This window comes from Ascaphus truei, chromosome 3, assembly GCF_040206685.1.
Source record: "Ascaphus truei isolate aAscTru1 chromosome 3, aAscTru1.hap1, whole genome shotgun sequence".
Classification (NCBI taxonomy): domain Eukaryota; kingdom Metazoa; phylum Chordata; class Amphibia; order Anura; family Ascaphidae; genus Ascaphus; species Ascaphus truei.
The window spans coordinates 29,634,940-29,654,291 of NC_134485.1; the positions used below are offsets into that span (position 1 = coordinate 29,634,940).

Genomic DNA, 19,352 nt, shown 5'->3' on the forward strand with positions numbered 1-19,352 from the left:
TGAGCGCAAAAAACTCTTCCAATGGCGTAATAAAATATAATCACTCAATATAAGGTAAATAAAAAAATTACACACTCATAATTTCATTGAATTCAAATTGCATGTAAGGAGTAAAGATTCTTAAACCTAGCAGAGTCCTTGCCTTGGTCTGGTGACTAGGTCGCTTCCTCCTAGCGTGGCCGGTCCTAGCCGATTTGGGGGTCCTCTCTGTCTCGTCTCCTGAGACGTTGGTGCTGACATCCGTCCTCCCGACCTCTCAACCAAGCCTGCCTCAGTTGGTCTCGCCCTACTAGTTTTGTGGGGCTCCTCACACTTCCTCAGGGGTATAATGTTTTCGGTCCAACTAGGTTTAAGTACCTTTATGTACTACTTGCATGCAATTTTAAGTCCATGAAATTGTGAGTGCAATTTTTATTTTTTTTTACCTTATATTGAGATAAATTTTTATTATGCCAATGGAAGAGATTTTTGTGCCAATTTTGTGTGTGTGTGTGCGCATGCGTGCGCAAAGATCTGCCCATCGAGTTCAACTTGATTGGCAGAGATACTTAACCTCAATTTGTAGTTCAGTTCATACAGAGGAAGGCAAACAAAATGAGTGAAACATAAGGCAATTATATTTCATACGGGGAAAAAATATATTCCTTCCTGATTCTAATAACGACAATTAGATTTCTCCTTGAATCAACATCCTTCTTATATTTTCCTGTATACCTTTCCTTTCTTAGAAAATGTTTAACCTTCTTTAAAAAGATCCACTGTATCTGACATCACAGTGTCTGGGTGGTAAGTGCCACATATTGACAGACCACACTGTAAATAACCCTTTCCTTCCTTTCTGTTGGTAAAGTCACCTTTCCTTAAATCTGAAAACGCTGTGTCTTTTGTGCTGTCTTTTAGATGAAAGGTTGCCTTGAAAGTTCCTTGCATTGGCTATATATTGTAAATAGTTATCATATCTCATCTTAGATGTCTCTATTCCAGTGTTTCCCAAATGGGGTTCGGAGCAGTCCCAGGGGTTCCACCTGCGGAGGAAATATACAAGAAATATATAAAACAGCGCTTAAAGTGACAAAATATCATATATTATAGATATAAACAACACTAGACAAGTTCTTGTAACGATAAAGAAACCTAGAACACACTGACCCTATAAATAGGAAACACTAGCTAACACAATACAATGTACTTAATCCTTGTTAAAAGTCCAAGCAGTGAGACAATATGAGATCCAAAATGGAGATTAGTATTCACTGGCAGCCTTCTCCACAGGGGAAACTAATCCCATAGCTAATCTAGGAAAAGATAAAAGGGAAGGGAAAAGAGGCGCACTCTCCTGGTGTAATAATGCTCGGGCATTATATTACACTAATAAAACAACAATGGTTCAACTCACAAACGTCAGCTGACAACTCGCATGTTTGAGTATAATACTCAGTCCCCAGCTCGGCTGTATATACTTCACACCGCTTCCACATGTGTAGTCCGTGCAGTGCGTCTTCCGCGTCACCCGCAAACCGGAAGTAGTATCGTGTACACGAAGCTCAGTCCCCCAGCTTCGTTGTAACTGAACTTGTGTTTTTTTCAGATTCCCTTTAATATGCGCATCAATACAATCCACACAATGATAAGTAATTATCTAAGTTGCCGGGGATTCACTAAATCTCTGTCAGTGCAACAGAAGACGACCAAAGATGCAAAGTTCTGAGGGGGAGATCATGTGACCAGGCAGTCACTAGATACAATTGGTGCACTGCCAGAGAGAAGGCAGGGATCAAAAAGGGGTGTGCCAGAGCCTGTTTCAGAGGAAGGGGATGTGACTTTGTAAATGTTTGCTATAGAAACCAAAAATGCTTGTTACATTATAATACATTACAAATGTAGCATTTTTTTTTTAAACAACTCTGAATGACGAGTATTTTCTCATAGTACAGAACTAATTTATTTTAAAAAAAAAAACCACATAGGATATTGCTTGGTCTGCAGCTTTAAAAATGTAAAAATACTGGCCTTTTGTTTATAAGTAGGCTCAGTTCTAACGCTCTGGCACTTCAGAGGTGGGGTTTTCAAACGGTGTGTTAAATGGATGCAATTTTCTCTTTTAAAAAGCTTTTTTTTTTTTTTTTTTTAAACCTGTGTGTGTATTTTTCACAATTTGGTCGGGTGGGGGACACGGTGTGAAATGAATGCAATATACACATGTCCAAGTATAGACAGGAGATGTAATACCAGGATATAACACGTGCACTCGCAGGAAGAAATCCCCAAAGTGCTGCACATCTGTCCCATTGTGTGCCAGGGTTTCATGCTGACATGTATAGTGTCTCTTTTATTCCCCCCCTTCCCATTGTCGGGAATCTGCTCATGAGACTGCTAAAAATAAGGCGAATGGGCTGTGTTGTCAAGTGCTATTTGCAGACCGAAAAGTGAGAGGTTGTTCAAACGAATGCTGTGTTATTAGGAATGATTTGCAAATAGGGTTTGAAAGGTGCAGTGCATCCCAGATCGTGTGCGCGGACAGTGCAGGACACCATAGAAATGTTCAGCACCCGGATTTTTCTCTTTGGAAATCCTGATGCATGCGCACAGGAATGTAAGCTATACAAGCGGAGAGATGTGAGCGGCAGGCAAGCGAGAGATCATGAAAATAACTAGAGCAGGGGACTGAACCCCAGTCCTCCAGAACCCCACCAACAGGTCAGGTTTTAAGGATATGCCTGTTTCAGCATAGGTGACTCAATCAGTGGCTCCCTGCTTCAGCTGATTGAGCCACTTGTGCTGAAGATGGGATATCTTTAAAACCTGACCTGTTGGGGGGGGTGGGGGTGGTCTCGAGGACTGGAGTTGAGCCCCCCTCCTCCTGTAGAGAACGGGACTTGTTAAAAGGTGGAATAAACTAAGATAGTGGTTAAACAATGTCTCTCTCCTCTTCCTCTATCTCTCTCTGTCTCACTCTCTCCATACCATTTATAATCTGTATGATCTGTGCGGTTGGATTCGATACATGAAACCTCGAGTGTTTATTGAAGGAAAATGTAGCCAAATTTGTGCAGTGGTTGAGTGCCTGATGCTAAAATGAACACCATTTCGCTTCGGAGACCCCATGCTTCGATCCTGTATAAAAAAAAAAAAGAAGAAGAAACCTGCATTGCTGCTTTAATGCATAAATGTTGACTGCTTTCTGGAGCTCATCTAGATGTTCTTGTCAATTGCTTCCCGTTTTCAGGCCTGAAAGCCGGAGACGAGGTGGTGGAGATAAACTCTGCAACAGGCTGCGATCTGAATTCCGCTACGTTGAAACACGTCCTGGCCAAGCCTCTACTGTGCCTTACTGTCCGTACCGACCCGGAGGGGGGAGAGAGCCAGTGTCTGTTGGATGCACCGCCACGTCGCTCAGAAGCTGATTGCAATGACTTTCTTCTTCTCAACACTAATCGAGGTAAGGAGAACTCATTTTAGGGTATGACTATTGATGCAGGAGCATTACATTAATAAGGTACTCTGCTCCAGCCTTTGTTTATTCGTAGGGTTTGCTTTAAGGAGCCGTCCCTCCTCAGACCAACAGAAGCGAAGGACAGGGGCAAGTTTCATAGGTTACATATAGCTGATTGACGTCTTTTTAAAGGATATACATACTAGGACCTACCCAGTATAGATAAATAAGCATTACATGTGAAATAATACCTCCATTAACTGTGTCTAATCTCCAGGATATTAATATTCAAAGCGACGCGCCTCCGAGGTAGATAATCTACTGTAAAATAGACAGAAGAAGAATGTAGTCGTCTACAGAAGGGTCCGAAACCTCACAAAATGAAGGCACGCACTGGTATTTATCACGCAATTATCCTTTCATTCATAACGAAAGTCATTTACTAAAGTAGACAATTATAAAATCGCCTAAAAACCGGCATTGGGTATGTGCTGATGTCAGTTCAAGTGATTTTTATAATTGTCGACTTTTCTTAAATTGGCTTTTGAATTAAAGGCTAATTTTGTGATATGCTCATTTTGTAAGGTTTCAGCCACTTGTTTAGGTGACTTCTCTTCTTTAGTGTATTTACCTTTCCAAAGAAATAATGAATTGGTATAAGTATTTTACAATATTTGTAGTTATAATTTCCCACGAAACAAATGCTTTTTTACTACTGTCGATCCTTAAATCTGTAGGTAAATTGTTTTGTTTTTGTTTTGGTCGATGTTTGCAAAGTAATTATGGTGCCAACGTTAGTTATGGAAGAATGATAACTTGCTGCACACTATTATAATCAGAAAAAAGGGGATACAACTACCGGTGCTCCTGGTTCAGGATTCTCGGTATCAATCCAGGGTATAACGAAGGGAAGAAAATCAGGGCTCCACGAATTTGCTCAATAAACTAATTTATTGCCAATAGACTTAACGTTTCGGCCACACAGGCCTTTCTCAAAAGCAGAAATGCCATTATGCCGAAACGTTATGTCTATTGGCAATAAATTAGTTTATTGAGCAAATTCGTGGAGCCCTGATTTTCTTCCCTTCGCCAACGTTGGATAAACAGATGAACATAATTAACTGCTAAATTTGAATTCAGCGGACCTGAGAAAAAGGAAATCATGTTAATATTTCTGATTCTTGATTGTGCCAAGCGGCAGAGCAAGAATAATAGGCAAGCAATCTGCAAGGATATATATATTCCCCCACATTAAAATAACAGAAACAAAATCAACTTTTATTTCCATAATACGGTCTGCAAAGGAAATCCCCCTAGCGCACTCGCCGCCCCGTCCCCCTATCGCACTCGCCGCACCCTCCTCCTATCGCACTTGCCGCCCCCTCCCCCTAGCGCACTTGATGCCCCCTCCCCCTAGCGCACTCGTCGCCCCCTCCCCCTAGCGCACTCGTCGCCCCCTCCCCCTAGCACACTCGCCGCCCCCTCCCCCTAGCACACTCGCCGCCCCCTCCCCCTAGCGCACTCGCCGCCCCCTCCCCCTAGCGCACTCGCCGCCCCCTCCCCCTAGCGCACTCGCCGCCCCCTAGCGCACTCGCCGCCCCCTCCCCCTAGCGCACTCGCCGCCCCCCCCAGCGCACTCGCCGCCCCCTCCCCTAGCGCACTCGCCGCCCCCTCCCCCTAGCGCACTCGCCGCCCCCTCCCCCTAGCGCACTCGCCGCCCCCTCCCCCTAGCGCACTCGCCGCCCCCTCCCCCAATGCGCACTCACCGCCCCCTCCTCCAATGCGCACTCGCCGCCCCCTCCTCCAATGCGCACTCGCCGCCCCCGCCTCCAATGCGCACTCGCCGCCCCCTCCTCCAATGCGCACTCGCCGCCCCCTCCTCCAATGCGCACTCGCCGCCCCCTCCTCCAATGCGCACTCGCCGCCCCCTCCTCCAATGCGCACTCGCCGCCCCCTCCTCCAATGCGCACCCGCCGCACCCTCCTAGCGCACTCGCCGCCCCCTCCTCCTAGCGCACTCGCCGCCCCCTCCTCCTAGCACACTCGCCTCCCCCTCCTCCTAGCGCACCCTGATTGCTGCTTGGAGTACATCACGTCAGAGTTCGCTTTCCAAGCAGAGAGGTCACGGGAGGTGCCTAAAGTATATAACATTAGCATCAGCACATTAATTAGCCTGGCTATTTTCTGCCCTGCTGCATGTGTTCTTGGCCTTTCCCAGGTACTTGGAAAGGTATTTTGTGTAATCGCTGGTAATTGTAATGCTCAGCACTGCCGTGCTAGATTGTGCGTTGGAGGTTGCCATGGAAATGTTGGTATTAACAGCCTGGGGCCTTTATCACGACGTTGCCTTGTGATTTCTTAGAAATCATCATAGAGTAGCTAGAAAAACAAAACGAGGATGAAATGAGAGGCGAGCGCTTCATATGTGATAAGAGACGTGTTGCTAATAAACCAGTTGTCCGCATCACCCAGCGCTCCGTGCTTTAATCCTTCTTTTCATATGATGCTTTCGAAAGCTTGTCTTTAAAATCGGGTCTGTAAGCCGACATACAGATGTAGCAAAACTCACTGTCCCCAGCGTTGCAGACGGACAAGCAAAAGTCAGTGGCGCTGGGGACAGTGTCTGCTGGGGGAGGGAGGGAACCATTCGTCTGAATGAGACCATTGCAGCATTAATCCATGACCAAGTGATAGAAAAATGAGAGGGGCGCTGGCAATGGGGTAAGTAACACAGGTGTAAGTGATACTGTGTATATATGTGAAAAAACAGATATTGAAACAGCTCTCACAGAAACATGGTTGATGTCTTCAATCATCAACCGCAGGTATAAGCTCCCCGTATAGCGCCACTTGGAACGCAGTGTGGTGATCACGTGTGGACGAGAGAAATGATGGCAGAATAGTGCAGATGGTAAAGAAGTGTATTAGCAAGCAAGGTGACAAAAGCCACGTACACACTCACATATAAAACCTTTCAAATGGGCATTGTAAAGAAAAGCGGGTGCCAGGCAGGGGGTGGGTCGAGTCTCATTGTTAGCTTGTCTCAGCGGGTCTCCTCGGCACTCTCCGTTGCTTGTATCAGGGAACCGCCATTAATCTGTGACCGCCAGCAACGAAGACGGTAAGCTTTACTACGTCTGTACAGTGGGGTATCTCCTGCTATTGACGTATTCATGGCAGACATCAAGGGGCTCGGATATTTCCAATGCTTGTCCATTTGTTGAAACACTTATTTGAACAGACCCGGTCAGGAAATAACATTTTGTGGCAGCCGCCTCTGTCAGGAGATCCCACTACACCAGGCGGGGTCAACTCCAGTTCTCAGGCCACCAACAGGTGAGATTTTAAGGGTATCCCTGCTTCAGCACAGGTTTCACTGATTGAACCATCTTTGCTGAAGCAGGGATACCCTTAAAATCTCACCTATTGGTTGCCCTTGAGAGCTGGAGTGGGCCATGCCTGCACTAAAGCATGTTACAGATGGCGAGACAAATAATACATGGAAAGGTACAGTGAGAGAATAAAAGCTATAAAATGGGCAAAAAAAAAATATTTCAATATTTCCTCTCCCCCCAAGTTTGGCTTGCATGGGGAGGCGAGATGTCTGGCTGTCACCGTCATGGCGATATGTAATCCCACAGCCTAATGAATACCATATGAATATGTAATATGGGAGTTTGCCTTAGGCGGGACGCTGGAGGCTGCTGCACACGCGCCTGGCGTTCTGGCGGCACGTGTACAGTTGAAAACTGCGATCGGTGGTATGTTAGGAGCGTTCGGGGGAGTGGTCTAAATGGGATGGGTGGGCGGGGCCATGACACAACCTCCCCAGCAGCTAAACGCCCTGCAGCAGCCCCACAGGCACACTACCCAAATTGGCGCTCTCCATGCAGTCAAAATTAAAGAAATGATCAATTTCAAAGCTGATGGACAGTGTGTACATCAAATCAATTTTATTGGATAAGCGAGAAACCAACGTGCACAAAATAAATCTATTAAACTCTATTACTACACATAAATTATTATTGGTTAGAACTTGCCAGGCTGCTATTGGCCTACAGTTGCTGCACTCCCATTGGCTCAAGCGATCTTCCCTCTTGATTTGGCTCACAGTGCACCATGTAACCGCGTCGCCGCACGGGAACACAATCTTGTTGTGTCCCCTGCTGGCTGGCGCGCCGGTGAGCCTATACAGGAGACACCGGGGCCTGTAGCAACAGAGGTTAGTGACTGGTCTGCGGCACACGCACCGCCGTCACCACCGGGGACCAGGCCTTATTTGTATACAACATTTGTGTATCACAGAATTGCACAGCCTAAGAAAGTTGCCGTGTGCTCCCATCTTGGACATGTGATTACTGGTTAATGAATATGGCAATATGCATGTTTGTGCGTATTGCCATATTTTGAATTGGAAATGACATTATGGCAGAGGCAATCCAAGCCGTTGTAGGTTTTTTTTCATTTATTTAAATACAGAATTGAAGCATGGTGTCTCCGGAGTTTAACTCCATTCATTTCAGCTTCGGGGACCCCCTGATTCCTGAGGTACTTACCTCCGTAGTGGGAGCCGCTAGCCGCTCCAGAGTTCACTATATGGCTGCTTTTTGAAGCTCCCTGACCCTGCGGACCAATAGGAAGCCGTGACGTCATCGTGTTCCCATTGGCCCATGTGACGAGGAAGCTGAAACCTGCTGAGATACTGGCCCCCGCTTCGGAGGTAAGTATCTCCGGAAGCAGGGGGTCACTGGAGCTGAAATTAATGGGGTTCAGCTCCGGAAAACCCCTGCTTCAAACCTATATTAAAAAATGGAAGGGGAAAAACAGCTTGGATTGCTCCTTTAATGAATAGGGCAGTACGTATGAAAGCCTGTTATTTCCATGGGATGGATGTCTGTGCCCCAAGCTTTTATGGTTAAATAGGCCGTTCACTACACGTACATTTCTATAATCAGCCACTAAAGTGCTTTGTAATTTAACTAAGATAAACCTGAACACAAGCGTCTTCTATCGTCACTCACCTTTGTACAAGCTGCCTAACGCACCCCGAGCTCAGAAAGCTGGTTATCTGTGCATGTGGACACGGGAATGGTATTTGGCTAGCATCCAACCTCAATTATTGATTTAATATATCACAATGGCTTTTTCACCCCTGTCTCCTATCAGCAAGACTCAAACTGTTAGAGATTGCAGTGTTTACATTGGTCTGTACAAATGTGTTTGCAGTAGCACACTCCCAGCAGGTAACACGTGGCCTGTCCATGTTGCTCAGTAACCGCTTTTCCCTCTTTGCTGAAGGATGACCTTTAGGCCATGAATTAATGGAGTAGGATAAATGTGGGTACCACATGCGACCTTGCATTTCTTCTGGTTCGTCATTTCCCATGTGACGTTGCCACGGTGGTAGACCGGTTTAGTAGCTTCAGTAGATTATGCAGCTCTCCGTCTTGTTAGCTGGATTCATAAGTAGCTTCTCGGATAAGCTGCAAGATCTGCTCTCACGTAGAGAAGGTAATTACCAGGTGCCGCGACACAGGGAGCAGCCAAGTTCAGCAGGGAAGGCGAGTGCTCAGGTTGAAGGACATGAGAGAGAGGATGCTTTTGAGCGTGTATGTATTTGTGACAAAGAACAGTAAACAGGTGGGAAGATTGCGTGTGTACGTATATATGTGCAACAGAATCAAACGAAGTGCGTGGGCTAGAGAGAGAACTGAGATTTAGTGATAGCAAATGCCTCTTATAAATTTTAGGCAACCCCATCAGCTAGTCTTTATAATGACTATTAAATAATTTTAAATAACTTTTAATAAAGTATTCCTTAACATAGATATCACTGCTCCTACTAGGAGTTAAGTACGGGTCTAAAATCCCAGGCAAACCCTGAGCAGGACTGCGTGTTCTGCACGGCATCCTCAGAGTTCTTACTGGCATCCTCTGAGTTCTTACTGGCATCCTCTGAGTTCTTACTGGCATCCTCGGAGTTCTTACTGGCATCCTTGGAGTTCTTGCTGGCATCCTCAGAATTCTTACTGGCATCAGCGGTGAGGCATATTCTAAAGTGTTGGTTTCTATGGAGGTGGTATTCCTTGGGTCTAGGACAGTTAGCCGCAGCCATTTGGCTGCCGAACAGTTGGCCGCCAGGACAGTTGGCTGCAGATAACCCAGGGGGCCTGGGGGATTCCGGGCCATTTTGGGTAATGCGGAGAACTGGAAATTTAGGATCTGAACCCATAACCCTAATAACTCCTAATTACCAATCCCTAATCCTAGCCCTAACTTTATCCCCTTACCTCTAAAAACCCTAACCCCGAATCGTAATCCTTTACCATAATATTCCTAACCTAACCCCTAATCCTAACCGTAACCCCTAAAGCCTATAACACTTTCTCCCTGCGGCAAAATGGCCATCAGTGAAACCGCCGTGGGGAATTGTCCCGTTCCTGTTTTCCTCAATCTCACATTCCTGGTTGTAAAAGGGATCTGACAATTGTCATGCAGATGTGTCACAACATTGTTTTGTTAAGGTTTTAGCTGACACACCGATCCATATGTTCTATTTCCCCTCGAATGCAGAGAAAGCTGTCATGGTTGTAAGAGCTGTTTTACATAGAACATTAATGGAAGTTCCATTATTTTGATTTCCCTGCGTGCATGTTCCAACACCGAGTTCAGTCCTACTTCACTCATACTCTCTTCATAATCATAACTACTAATGGCAAGTTGACAATAGGAAGATGTATCCTGCTCTGAAATAGTGCTATTGGTGATTATGATTTTTCTCTCTCCCATTTATCCTTTTCTTTGCATGAACTTTGATGGAGCCATGCATACACAAGCATGTCGTTTGAAGACTATAAAGTGTTGTTACATTAACAATATTGTTTTGCCTTCTGATGAAAAACCCAAAAGTGAAAATAAATACTTATTCTGTTATAAATGTACACAGTCATTTTCTGAGCATTGGACTAGAGCATCCGGCTCCATACGTTTGAAACGCCAATTCCCTTGATGGTATCTTTGATCAGTGGTGCTCAATTCCAGTCAAGACCTCCCCCCCCCCCCCCCAACAGGTCAGGTTTTAATGATACCCCCGCTTCAGCATAAGTGGCTCAATCAGAGGCTCAGATTTTGATTGAGCCACCTGTGCTGAACCAGGGACTGATTGAGTCACCTGTGCTGATGCATGAACTGATTGAACCACTTGTGCTGAAGCTGGGATATTCTGAAAACCTGACCTGTTGGGGGTGTCTTGAGGAGTGGAATGGAGCACCATTGCTTTAGATGGTGATTTATAGTCAGTAAAGCTTATGGGGCAGTGGCATTTACCTCTCCTGTTCCTGGAAGTTAGAGAGGTGAAGGTGAGCGCTTCTGGGTATCTCTTAGATGAGGCTCGTTCTTTTCATTTAAAAGGTACGGTACATGCCAGAAACCCAACAGATTTATTAAAAAGTTATGGTCTCAGCGAAAACGAAATGAAGAGCATTAATGTTTCTGTGAATACATTGTAAGCCCCCATGGGCTTAGTATAAATGAAAGAACTGTTTGCACAGTTCAGCGTGTACAGTACATAAAGAATCGGCGTTTTCCATGTTTCATACCGTGCCGACAGCACTGGCTGCTTGTAAAGAGCAAGGCGGAAGTGTGCATTCTGATGTCATATATGGGACTTACAACATGGAATCCAATGCCTCAGCTGGAGTCGCCACTATAACAACCTTTTCTACATAAATTAAGGCATAGTTTATAGTACGTAGCGCATGGCGGCGCGCGCGCGACGTGTGCACTCTAGATGGAGGCGTGGTGGACGCGTCACCAGGCTGGTTCACCCTCATTGGCTGAACCGCTAATGTGATGCGGCCGCCGCGTGAAATAACTAAATTATTTGTCATCTCAAAATTCTGCCGCGCGGTCGCTCTTAATCGCTTGCACACACTATGGCCGGCCCGATAGAGCTTCTGCATTTTGTTCGCGCTGCGCACACACTACAATTGCAGCCTTGTGCGCTGCAGAAACAAGATAATCAAGAGACGTCCCAAAATGTAGCTTTTCCATTCATGTCACTTTAGCATGGTAATTTAATTTATTTTGTGACTTTGCTGCCTTTGCTGAAGTAAAGGAAATCTGTATCTACAACCAGAGCAACCATTGCAAGTTCCAAAGAGAGCCACCGATAAAATGCACTGCGCAGGGTGTGTTTATCCACTGGCCTTCCCAGTGTACTCTGAATAACCCTTTCAGGGTTGATACCTTCCTAAGCTGATTGGTTGAGCTCACGATCTCCTCCTTGGTCAGACACAAGGTCCTAACGAAATGGTTGATTCAGCTATTGTATATTTAGTTTAATGTTTTATTTGTATATTTGTTTAATAAAAATAATATATATTTAGTTTTTTTTGCTTCTGGCTCTGAAACATGGGGTCACTGCCATGACGAACTAATAAAACATTATTTATTATGTTAAATATTTTTTAATCTGTCTTCTATAGCAGTGAGTATCGAGTTGTTCAGTCACAAGTCTCTGCCTCCTAGACCTTCCAATCTTTCCATGCTTCAGGTGCTAGATATTGAAGTGATTTGTCCTGGGTGTCGTGGAGGACTCTGGGATTCTAATCTGCTTCATAGTCAGTGACAGGAGCACTCATCGGGTCTTCACTCAATCTATTCAGCTCCCCCGTCCATTGCAATACACGTCCGTACCCTTCACGAGTACGCCGGTGGGATCCAGTCCACCCCTGCAGAATAGTCGATGAAAAGAGAATAAACTTAATGTTGCTAAACACTGAAAACAATCTAACCATTTTACACACACTCCCTCCATATGACTTTTAACGATGTATAAAACTGGCTCTGTTTGACATAAGGATTTCATATTTTTCAAATCACCCTGAATACGTCCCAAGAATTTAGATGTCAGAACGCTGTCAAAATCATAAAAAGGTGACAACCTGGCTCCATGTTATGTAGGAAAGATTGGCAACTGTAATTGGGATTCTGGCAATTGTAATCTTAACACAACCACAGAAGACAAGCAATGCCTTATCTTTGCTAACATCCAATGATACGCTTTATACAGAATGAGCGCTGCAAAATCAGAAGTGCCAGTGCTTGTAGTTTATTATTTTAAAGTGGTGTGGTCATTCTTAATGGATCCATCCATTGTATAATTATCCTGCATTAATGATACATTTTATATACATTTCTACTTGTCCCTGAGCAGAACTTTTTTTTTTCTTTTAAATTAATATTGTTCTTTTTTTCTTTTGTAGTTTTATATGAAAATCTCTTAACAGTTTAATCTATCTCTGGTACCCCTAGTGTTTCTATGATGGGTTTCTCAGGCATGGAACATGTATTCTGGAAAATAGGCTTCAATAAAGGTTGAGCGGCAGTTTCAAAGCACACCCAAGGGACACAAAATCTATATCTGAATCCAGCACCAAGAAGTGCTGCTTGAAATCATTGAGTAAAAGGATGACCAGATTGAGCCTGATATACAGTAGTCTCATGCCGTCAATCTCCCATCCTAGTACGCTTTAACTGCGGGCTGAATAATTTATGTTGGCATTAATGGAATGGTTTGGTTAATCTAGCTGCAGTACAGTGATAATTAATTGCTCTCCCATGATTCTGCAATATAGATTTCAGTACCAAAGGAAAGGTGACCATATTGATTGAGCTTGTCCATATTGATTGAGCTTGTCCCTGATCAGATGAACAGTGACTACATTGATGAAAGGCCAATGTAAAACCATTGTAGGCAGCATCCAAGGTTGATTTGAAGCCACTTTTTATTCTATTGGTATAAATGGTAGATCACTGCTGCAGGGGTCCTACCACGTCCTCACAATATTTCCCCATTTATTTATTACATGTGCAGTTTGCAGTGAGCAAGACGGGTGCAGTGAGGCTGCACCCGAGGAGATTCAAGTTCAGCTGGAGCTGTCTGATGAAGTTGATGCGTTAAACAAAGTAAGTGTATGATTATATGATAATTGGTGTGCAGCAATTTGTGGTAGTGCATTGAAAGAAAAAAAGCTTTTGTACTGTATCTAGGAAATCATTTAACCAGCTTATCAGACGAATGCGGTGGAGGGATTAGGCGACACGTAGCTGTACCCAGGCAAAGTCTTTCCGGAGCCGAGGGGAAAATAGCATTTTCTAGCAACTGTGGGGGGACGTAATTGCTGCAGCAGCTCAGTATTATTTTAGCAGCTGACCGTGGCTTATTCCCCCTGCGGTCGGACTCCCGTGGCCGCAGGGGAAGTTTCAGTGGCTACATCTGTATAGATAAAAGTAGGTACAGTACACATAGGCCCTTAGTTAATATGCTGTGAAGATGTCTTCCCAGTGCTAGAGAAGAGATGAGCGCCACTTAAATGAATGGGAGCAAAATCTCTTCCAGTATAGGAAGACTGCTTCACAGCATATTCCACAAAGGCCATAATGAGGGAAGGCAATTAGCTTGTTAGAAACAGAGGGTGAGAGAGACAAAAAGGAAAACGAGTGGAGGGTAACATTACAGTAAAGAGAGAGGGAGGTTTGGGAGCAAGAGTAAAACAAAAGAGCACACCGCATGGATCATCAACGTGCTTAATAATAATGCTGCTCCTTTTATGTAACTTATTCCACATGTGACATTCCCCAGTGACACTCTTTATACCCCTTCTCCTTGAAAGTGGGACGGCTAAAGCTGAATCCCTATTTTGCTCTCACACGAGTGGTTATTACCATCAAAAGGATCACAGAACCCCTTTTGCCGCTTTCATTCTCTATAAAGTTCATTGCTGTTTTCTTGAGTAAATTGTTTTTGGAAGGTAAAGCTTTATTTCCACTTGGATATATATATATATATATATATATCAAAATAAACAAAAGAGAGAGCGCGCAGCCCATAGCGTAAAAAGCGTATAAAATTTAATATAAAGGTTGAGGAGAGGGAAACAAGCTCACTCACAAAGAGAGATATAAAATATAAGCATTGTGTATATCACCACCACGGATCAGCACGGAGTCTCCCCCACAGCAAAGATGATAAAAGCTGCCAGTCCAAATGTTCAGACCTTGTGGCATGCAATAAGATGATTCATGTGGAAGTCATTGGTTGTTAGCCCTTCCATAACAGGTTGATTGCCCTTCCAAAACAGGTTGATTGCCGTCCGCAACCAACACTGAGGCTCCTTGCAGCAGGAACAGGAGCTCACCACGTGTGTTCCGTCCTAGGGTGATGACGTAATGCTGTCACTGCTCTCCTGATGCGTTTCGTCAGCGACTCTGACTTTCTCAAAGGATAATGAACCAATAGACCACATATATATATATATATTCAGAAACGGGTTGCTTAGCAACCATTAATCAATTAAAAAACGACCCATAATAGATTAAACAGCTACCTTAATGAAAAGAATAGCTTGGAGACGCATGTAGAAGCTAATAAGAAAAGAAAGCAAACATAAGTCAATCTGTTAAATATCAGTTGATATCTATGTATCATACATCCTAACAAAGAGACATGTATACTACATATATAGGTTATTTAATTATCTAAACATAGTGACAAAGTAGTATTAAAACTACATATATTGAGCAAATATGCTCTCTAAATATGACCTCTATGCATATCTAATATAGATCAATAAATATATGTATCTTTGTGACGGTAGCTTTGAGACAGACTATTAATAATACACACCAAATATAACTGGGTTGAACTGAACGAGACTTAGATATGATAAAATGTAATTTATTCCTTGAAAAAGGTGAACACACGAGATTATACAAATAACAGACAAAATATGGACACTCACTTAAGATGGAAATGATGAAATAGTCAGAAATCGTGACTCGCAGTTTATACAGCAATCTTGAAAATCACAAAAGACACGAAAGACAATAGTCATAGGCTGAGCCTGGTTCTTATACAATTATTTCCCATTGAACACAACCTAAACCCAGCCTCTCATAAATCAGTGGTGAGGTTGACAATTTTCCTCAGAGTAAAACTCCTCCCACCCAAGGACGTTTAAAAACTGCTTTCCTATCTAAATAACTTTCTAACTTCAGTTCAGTAATACTTACTGGCACGCGAGACATATTAATACATTCCGGCACGCATGACGCTCCCAATAAGACCGTGTAATATTAAAATTAAGAGAGATATTAATATCTGTCTCTTAGTACCGGCTAGACATCGTGTCTGTAATCATTATTTGCGGCTCGGTCCCCCGGTTACACATATGTAACTCTTAGCATGTTCAGCCGAGGACATCTCATAATATCCTTATATTTAATAAGGTCACTCATTCTGAGATCTCCTTGCGTAACCGCACCCCTGGCCCCCATCAACAAATCCTTTGAAGCTGGGCTGTGTGTAGTGAACATTTGTCACCGGTGCTATATTTCATACCCAATGCCCCAGCCTGGGTCCTAGCTGTCTCTACCAGCACTGTGTGTTAACATACACCAAACCCCCCTCTGTACTTTTCACACCCAACTTCAATCAAGCCTGTTGAAGCCCAGATATTCCTGAAAAGACCCCACACAATTGTATTTTTCTAAACTGTAGCTCATTAACCCCTTAAGCCTCCCGCATCAATCCCAGTGTATGTGTTGGTGCAACACTGGAACAGAAACAATACATTTTTACAGGGGAATATACATTAGGATGCTGAAGCAAGGTAAAAACACATTGCTGGACCCCAGTCCAGTTAAACCCTTGCTTCCCAGGTGAGAGTAGAGGGTGGTAAAATGGGGTGTAACCCCTTTAATCCCGGGCCAAATCCCCTCTCTCTTGACAATCTTAATGGTAAATGAAAGAGGATGGAGGATGAGGTCTTTATTTTCAAATCTTGCCTTTTTAAAAAAATGTTTTACTTGCGAATGGCCACCTGAAACTCTGATCTGGGTACTGTAATCTGTTCTTCTAATGTTAGACATGGTAGCCTAATTTGGACATAATCAAAGCCCTGTGGCTGAATTTCAGCAGGCCCTGATAGTGGGGATTGCACTGCGGTCACAGCCGTAACGTCTATTACCTTGAAATGCAGTTAACGCGGTACTGCAGTGCAACACCCGGTGTCAGAGATTAGCACATCTCCCCATGTGTGGTTTATGTTGTACTAGCTGAAAGAACCCGTCATTGCTCAGGAATTCTAAGAAATAAAAAAAAAAATACTGAGATTTTTAAATGGATAATTCAATTTTTTGGTTTCTTAATGAAAAATAATGTAATGTATTTTTATTCTAATGCTGATGGGTGGACTATATTTTAGTTTTTTTGCATCAGACGCAAAAACGTACACATTATTTCCAGTTCCCACTCTGGACCATCCGACGTAAAATGCACCAATATGCATTTTGCATATTTTCTAAATTCAGCCCGGCTACTTTAACTGTCTGTCCTTGGGTTTAATTAATTGACATTGCAAAGGCAAGCTTAGCTAGAAACTGATGTTTGCATTCTCAGGGAATGTCGGTCGGGATGAGTGGGAGTCTTGGTATGAATGTCTTCTCCCTTAGCACGGCCTGTGTTCGTCATCAGTGACGTCATCAGCAAAGCATGGGGGAGTGTTAAGATTGTGCGTCACCTTAACTTCTACATTTCCTGACTTTCGAAGGGTTTGCATACAAACCTTAACTATATTTTAAGAAAGTTTTTTTCAATTGAATATATGTCTGTGTGTATGGTGTGTCTGTGTATACGTGTATGGATGTATGGTAATGAAAGAACTTGTCTGTCTCTCAGAGCCACAGCACCAGGAAAACACATGTACACAACACAATCCTGCTGAATTTGGTTATAATCAGTGCAGTTTTCAAAGATTTAGCCTGCCATCTTGATTCAAAATGGTGTCCAACTGTATCCAAACAGATAAAAACCTGATCCTTGATCTCAGGAACCATCATGCCAAATGTCGTTATGATAACTTACGAGGTGTCCAAATGCATAAAGATAAACAGACAAACAACTTTCTAAAAAAAAATATATATATATATATATATATACAGTATATACAGTATGTATATGTATATATGTTTGTACTGTACTTGTAGTGTATGCATTTTATATTTTTATTTATCAAATGCCACCAATGTCAATAGTATATACATAATAGAATTGTATTGCACACAATAGGAAAAGGGAATCCATCCCCTGCAGAGTTTGCAATGTGAGTGGAAGTGTAGAAAATATAGCAGTAGAAGTAGATAATTAACTTTTGAAGTGAAACTTCTTACGTGGCGGTAGCACCTTCAAAGATTTCATTGGTGTGAATCTCCTTCATGGAGGCGAAAATTGTTGCGGAAGTAAGGGATTGCGGTGTACACTGTCTGCGTATGCGCACGTTCACATTATCTCTCACGCATGCGCATAAGGTTGCCCGCGCATGCGCAGAACCGTTATGACAACAGCCGACCATAGCCGCGCAGATGTAGTCTGTACTTCTCGCGCATGCATGCGGCATCCCATGAGCGCATGCGCAGAAGACGCCAACTCCACAAGTGCATGCGCAGAAGCAGCCACAACTAGCGCATGCGCAGAAGCGGCCACACCGCCTGCACATCCGCAGAAGTGCACACCTTGCAATTGGGGGACTGTGAAAGACTTGGGGGTAGTGGGGAAGTGAAGACACTTGGGGAATGGGGGGTCAGTGAGTAACAGATAATTGGAGAGAGGGAGGGAGTGAGAGATTTGGAAGTGGAGGAGTAAGAGACGCTTGGAGAGGCGAGTACGTTTTTCTGTGCTGTTTCTGTACACTGTAAAGGGGTTGAGAAAGATGTTTGTCTGTGAGCTGCCATTGGATAAGTGTTCACTCAGCCTGGCTTTTAGTCACAATTATACTTTCCCTGGGTTCAGCTGTGTTGTAGCCTTCTGCAATTAGACAGGATGAACCTCAGGAGCCTCTAATTACTTGTTGAATATCCTTCAGAGCAGCTAAATATAGTTCAACCTCAAGCTATTTCTCAGTATTGCCGTGTGATGTGACAATATGACATATTATAGGGATATAGCTGTATCTAATACTGTTTTGTTAAAGTTATTGTTTATGTATTAAAAAAAACATTAAAGCCAACCACACTCAGGGAACATTTTCGATAAAAGGTAACAAAATAATCTTATACTATATTAGTGAAAGCACTGTATGTTTGCCTGCCTGGATGTCCGGTGTCCCTAGGGGAAATCTCATTGGTCCCTTGGGTCGCCCGCCCCCGCACACCTCTCATTGGCCTGAGGCGGAGTGACGGCCCACACACACACACACACACACACACACACAACACAGCAGCTCTATACACACACACACACACACACAACACAGCAGCTCTATACACACACACACACAACACAGCAGCTCTATACACACACACACACAACACAGCAGCTCTATACACACACACACACACACACACAACACAGCAGCTCTATACACACACACACACACACAACACAGCAGCTCTATACACACACACACACAACACAGCAGCTCTATACACACACACACACACACACACACAACACAGCAGCTCTATACACACACACACAACACAGCAGCTCTATACACACACACACACACACACAACACAGCAGCTCTATACACACACACACACCCTCTGTCCGCCCCCCTCCCCCCCCCCCTCACGTGCGCCATCCTGCACTGGCTCCGGACGGGAAGCGCGGCCCTCCTACCCCAGCCGCTCCCTTACCTCCCCGGCGCTACCACCCGCTCAGGTAAGTCACTGTGCGTCCCGCCTCAGCCTCAGGCCCACTGCGCGTCCCGCCTCAGCCTCAGGCCCACTGCGCGTCCCGCCTCAGCCTCAGGCCCACTGCGCGTCCCACCTCAGCCTCAGGCCCACTGCGCGTCCCGCCTCAGCCTCAGGCCCACTGCGCGTCCCGCCTCAGCCTCAGGCCCACACAGGGCGCTTCC

At 44.2% G+C, this 19,352-nt stretch overlaps 1 protein-coding gene across 2 annotated transcripts in view; it reads left to right on the forward strand.

Moving 5' to 3' along the window:
* LOC142491389 (rho guanine nucleotide exchange factor TIAM1-like) overlaps nt 1–19,352 on the forward strand; it is a 61,073-nt gene that overhangs the window by 10,417 nt on the left and 31,304 nt on the right. For both annotated transcript variants that reach the window (XM_075593902.1, XM_075593903.1), the window contains exons 7-8: nt 3,227–3,439; nt 13,310–13,401. In XM_075593902.1, coding sequence (XP_075450017.1) covers nt 3,227–3,439; nt 13,310–13,401 — 305 coding nt within the window. The remainder of the gene's footprint in view (nt 1–3,226; nt 3,440–13,309; nt 13,402–19,352) is intronic.